At 37.4% G+C, this 5987-nt stretch overlaps 1 protein-coding gene across 1 annotated transcript; it reads left to right on the top strand.

Annotated features, from left to right (window-relative positions):
- LOC104824458 (zinc finger protein WIP2-like) lies at positions 1-2277 on the top strand. The gene is made up of 2 exons (XM_010556545.1): positions 1-654; positions 1664-2277. Exons 1-2 carry the CDS (start codon positions 1-3, stop codon positions 2114-2116), a joined length of 1107 nt encoding a protein of 368 aa, XP_010554847.1. The 3' UTR covers positions 2117-2277.
- The last annotated feature ends 3710 nt before the right edge of the window (positions 2278-5987 follow it).

A 5987-nucleotide genomic window follows, 5' to 3' on the forward strand; every position in this document is an offset into this window, starting at 1 on the left:
ATGAGTGATCCGCACTCCAATTTTTTCACAGGTTGGTTCAAGCCCAACCATTTTCCCCATTACCCTAATTCCCCCTCCTCACCTTATCCCTCACCCTCCTTCTTCTTCCCTCGCGGCGGCGGAGGACTCCTCCACCATCGCCGCCCGCCGTCACCTCCACCGTCGCCTCCTATCCGTGAAGCCCTTCCGCTCCTCAGCCTCAGCCCCGCCAACAAACAACAGGACCATCATCATGACCAAGAACCTTCCACTTCCATGGATGTGGACTGCGACAAATTATCACCCGATCATCATCATCATCATCAATACCCTAACGATGATCTTGATCATGATCATCGTAATACTAGTAATCTCAACGATGGCGATCTAACCGTGGCTCTTCACATAGGGCTTCCGAACCCTAGCGCCGAAGAGATGGCCTCTGTGCTGACGAGGTCTTCGTCTTCGGAGAACATCAACGACAGGAAGGATCTGGAGCATGATCATCATCACGGCGGCGATGAGGATGACGACGAGTCCGGCGGAGGCAGCAGAATAAGCAGACTGAACAAGGGTCAGTATTGGATCCCGACACCTTCCCAGATTCTGATCGGCCCTACTCAGTTCTCTTGTCCTCTTTGCTTCAAGACATTCAACAGATACAACAACATGCAGGTACTCTACTCGCCACTCCTAACCTTTTTTTTTAATATATATATATATATATATATATAGTTCTATATATATATATATATGCGTAATCTCCGAGTCTTGAGCGAAATACTAAATTTTAACCTATATATTGGTCGTATGCACATTGTGTGTGCGTGTGTATTCCTTTTCTTGCACTCGAGGATGGGCAGCAGTCAAGATCTTTATATATATAGAGATCGTTTATTCACAAATCTTTTTGTGTTTTTCTCCCCTTCCATCATCTGTTCCCCATTACACTGCGTCGGATAGATGCAGCCGAGCCCTAATGAATACGAGCCTAACACCACATGCCTCATGAATATTTAACGCACGAACGACGAATATATATACAATTGGATTGAATTGAACCCAGAAGGTAAAGAGAGAAAATTCTTGGTTTGGTTATAACGGTATACTTTCACAAATGGTTTTTTGGCTTTTTTCCTTTGGTATATACATACACACAGGCTATATATGTGTACGAAATATTGTGGACATTTTGTTCAACGGCTCAAAAGACATTGCGTTACTATAAAGAACCGAGACAGAGAAATGTTCAGTACAGAATACGTCTAAAGGGCGTGTGACTGAGCAAGACATCCGATGTTCTTTATGTCTGCCCCTCTACCTTCTACTTCAGAGCCTGTGTTTTGCTCTTTTGAGCGCTTCACGTTGGCAGTCGTGTACAACTGATTTTTATTGCAGACTTTCCAGACATTATATGAGAGCTTTAAATGCTAAACGTCTAAAAACAACATTAATCACATATATATAATATATATATATATATACAACCAGAACAAACAAAGGATATTACATATTTATATATATATATGCATGTGTGTGTTTGTGTGAACATCTTGTATATGTTACCCTTAATTAAGATGGTTAATTTAACATCCTTAGCCGATTATCAAGAACCGGCGGATTCTCACATAGATTTTTTACATGATTAGATTACATATGTACGCATAAATATTTTGTTTTTCAGATGCATATGTGGGGACATGGATCACAGTACAGGAAAGGGCCTGAATCTCTGAGAGGAACACAACCGACGGGGATGCTGAGGCTGCCGTGTTACTGCTGCTCCCCGGGCTGTCGGAACAACATCGACCATCCGAGAGCAAAGCCTCTCAAGGACTTCAGAACTCTTCAGACGCATTACAAGAGGAAACATGGCATCAAGCCCTTCATGTGTCGGAAATGTGGCAAGGCATTTGCTGTGAGAGGAGACTGGCGGACGCATGAGAAGAATTGCGGTAAGCTTTGGTTTTGCGTCTGCGGGTCGGATTTCAAGCACAAGAGATCGCTCAAAGACCACATCAAGGCCTTTGGAGATGGCCATGGAGCTTACGGCGTTGATGGGTTTGATGAAGAAGATGATCCTGCTTCTGAGGTTGAGCAATTAGATAACGGTCATGAGTCTATGCGGTCCAAGTAGCTTAATTATGAACTTTTTGTTACGAAAAAAAATAGCTCAATTATGTAGTTAATTAATGTATATGCAAAAAAAAACCCTTTTTTAAAAGTGGGAACTTTTGTTGTAGGCAAGGGTTTTTTTCCCAGTAATTAAAAACTTTATATATAAAAAATAATCAATCGGGAAATAATTTCAGGCCGTAGCTTTGTTTTTGTTTTTTAATTCTCTTGGATTTTTTCTGTATTAGTACTAATTTACACTACAAAAAAATTACAGGACAATTTAATGTAGAAACCTGACAATGAATCATATTGCCTCTTTGTATATATTTTTCGCTTTTGTCCTGGACACGTACGTACATTAATCTGTAAGAGAACATGAAGTCTCTCTCTCTCTCTCTCTCTCTCTCTCTCTCTCTCTCTCTCTCAACACACACACACACATCTCATGATCTCACTCTCACAAGAGAAAATAATATAGTAATATGACAAAACACTGTATGTATATATACACATTAATACATATACATATATATATATGGCGTTCTATATATCATCTCTCCATTATATAGATGTTCTACACGTGCATTATGTTTATACAAGGTTGTGGTGTTATTATATTAGACAGATTTTTTCCTCAAACGGGTGGTTACGTTTATATTTTTGTATTTTTTTTTTAAAAAAAATTTGCACGCATGCCTACGTGTGTATTTGAGTCCATATATATATGAGATTTCGGTGAGTATATATATACACTTGGTGAAACTATGTAAAAGGGAATATATAATTCAAATTTGAATATTATTGTGTTCTGAATGTCTTTTTTATCCCCAAAGGATATGTCATGATTCGTGTTATCTATGAAATTTATTTATATGTATAATGGCAGTACTTTGTCCCGTGGTATGATGATGATGCATAATGAGAATGGGCACTATATGATATTATTGCTGCTATCTTGAGTGCAGAACGTTCGACTTCGGATTATTAATTTATCGATCTCATAATTAAATCCAAATAAAAAAAAGGGCAGTGCGGTGTACAAAGAGTCCCGAAGGTTTCCATCATAATGGTGTATTGTAGGCAAACCTTATCTTATAGAAATATCTGCAAGAGGCTGTTTTCAGGATTCGAACCCGTGACCTCAAAGTTACAACGGGTGCGTCAAGACTCCCCTTCCATAATTAAATTCAAATATCCATCTAATTTTAATTTGAAATTTCCGTGATCTACACAAAATCATGCATTGACGGAAACCAAACCCAATAAATATATCTCGAAATTCACATCCATGCCCGTGAATATTTACAAGAATTAAAGATATGTATACGAATTATATAAATCTTTATTAGGTTAGAAAATAATATATATCAAACTCACCGATGGATGGTTTTATGTGCATGCAATGTATCGCCGGAAGAATCTAGGATTATATTATTTTCTGAAATCGGAAGTTTTTTTTTTTTTTTGGTTTAGCTGGAAACAGTCAGAAGATTACGTGGTGGGATCTTTTATTAGATTTGATTGTGCAATAAATATTACAGTTTGGTTACGGCTTTCTTTTCATACTGCAAGCAAGATGCTCTCTTTTCCCTTTTGTTCAGTAGAGGGACATACGTTTTTAACGGCCCAAACATGTATATACGTACGTATATATACGCCTTGTTAACTATTATTATGAGTATTATATATTTATACTTAGTTATATATTGAATATTTTTGTGATAGCCCTTTTGGTGCGTCTATATCTAAAATAAATGCAGAATTCGAGAAATTGAACTTCACCTTTTCCTTAATTATGATGTCACATCCATATTATAAAATATTATTTTTTTTAATATTATGGATTCTTATAACTTCCACAAATTTCAATTCTCGTCTAACAAGTTGGATAAAAGCCTCTAATACATAACCGTTTAAAATCCCAAAAGCTTAACTATATTAGAACATTCGAATGCATTAGTGCAGTAAACCCGTTAAACTGTTCGTTACATTACAGTTTCCCAAAGTCATGTATGCGTATACGTACTACGAGACATGTACAATGTCCGAATGTTACTACACCTATCCGTATGATTTGAGACAAACGTTTTGTCCGAAGGAGGACCCACCGTGCAAAAGAAAAAGGGCGAAAGAGGCCAAATTGCGCTAGGCTCATGATTAATCACGGGTACCTCAAAAGAGAAAACACATTTAAATAATAACATTATAAATCGAGGATATCTTTTACAAAAGGATGCACAATAGACAGTGATGCATGAACAAAAAGCGTAAAAAAAAATTATAAATTATAAAATTTGAAAATAGGGATTTTTAACTACCATATATATCCGTAGAGGTTTCTTTATACGGGTGATGATTGTCCGAGCGTGTTCTTTTGTCCGTATTTCTTTATTTGATCCGCCTTTCTTCCCCCTCTCCTCTTAAAGCTAACGCTGCTTTGATCATCATTATGCTTGGAGATTCCCCAAGTCGTGTATGGCGTTGGGTATCTTTCTGAAGCGAATATTTACACCAAGAGCTTCAGATTTAAGCTAATACACTTTACCTATATATATATATATATACATGTGTGTGTGTCACTCTCCTTCCCTACGTAACTCAAATTATGTCATTTTAATGATATATATATGTTGAAAACGATATAAGTAATGCCCAACTGTTTTAGCTCAATATCTGATGTCCATGATCAGTAGCTTGGATTTTTGGAGAATGAAACCTGTTCATGCACGTACGTGTAGGCTGAGATCAGAAAAGAAAAAGGGCATACGTGGAATTTTGTTTATATTTACGACAATATTAGAAAAAAGGAAATAAAATTTTTAAAAAAGTGGTTCAAGGAATGGTACTTTTATAAAGATTTAAATCGAGTGGACTGTCCTTGAAACGAATAGAGAGAGACCTCGCGAGAGGAGAAAGAATAAGAAAAGAAAGGGATCATACTTCTTGCCCCCACTATCAGTCCAAACTCGTTGATTTGAGCTTCCTATCGAACATAAATGATTTTTGTTCCATCTATTTATAAATATCATAAATATACATTAAAAAAAAAAAGAATATCAATTAGTCTCTTGTCATAACCAATATAAAATTTAAATTAAATTTTATTAATATCTAACTTTGTAAAGAAGCTAAATATTCCCTTTTCCGTATGTATATCGTCCATACAAAATTTATAATTTGGAACATATACATATATGCATTTGTGGCGGATGAAGGTTTTAGGCCATTCCCGTAAATCTAACATCAAGCCCAAATCAGATACTAAATGGGCCCATACAATTCAAATTTGACCCGGCCCAATAATTTCGGCCCATTATTTTAATTCAAACATATCCGACCCGTGAAATTTGCATGGAAAATCCTCGAACAACGTCAAGCCATACACGACAACTGACGTGCGAAACCGATTTGTCGAAATCAACGGTGATTTTGTTTTTTATTTTGTCCAAAAATAACATACAGTCCCTCACTATAAGATCCCCATCGACACCCTTCATCTTCCTCGGACCTGCAAGTAACAAAAAAGCTACAGCACAAAAAAAAGAGAGGAGATTTTGAGAAATCCTTCTTCCAGGTCTCAAAAAAAAAATGGAGATGAAGAAAATCGCTTGCGGAATCATCTTCGCCGCCGCCGCCGTCACCGTCGTGGCCGCGGAGGAGGCCGCCGCTCCGGCACAGGGACCCGCCGCAAGTGGAGCCGCCGGCGCAGCCGGGCTCTCTTGTCGGAGCTTCCATCGTGTCCCTCTTCAGCTACTACTTGCACTGATCTTTGTCGATACGTACACTTTATATATATATATATATATATGTGTATGTATATCCATGGAGGTCTTGCTTTATTCCGTTTCATGTGTTAAATATAGACAGCAAAAGTGAAATAAAGAGGGAAA

This window comes from Tarenaya hassleriana, unplaced genomic scaffold (assembly GCF_000463585.1).
Source record: "Tarenaya hassleriana unplaced genomic scaffold, ASM46358v1 Cleome4, whole genome shotgun sequence".
In the NCBI taxonomy this organism is placed as follows: domain Eukaryota; kingdom Viridiplantae; phylum Streptophyta; class Magnoliopsida; order Brassicales; family Cleomaceae; genus Tarenaya; species Tarenaya hassleriana.

What these genes read in the sequence shown, in the direction of transcription:
- LOC104824458 (XM_010556545.1), top strand. Translation starts at nt 1, where the DNA reads ATGAGTGATCCGCACTCCAATTTTTTCACAGGTTGGTTCAAGCCCAAC. An exon ending in ACAGATACAACAACATGCAG is followed by an intron (nt 655 to 1,663) that starts GTACTCTACTCG and finishes TTTGTTTTTCAG; the next exon opens with ATGCATATGTGGGGACATGG.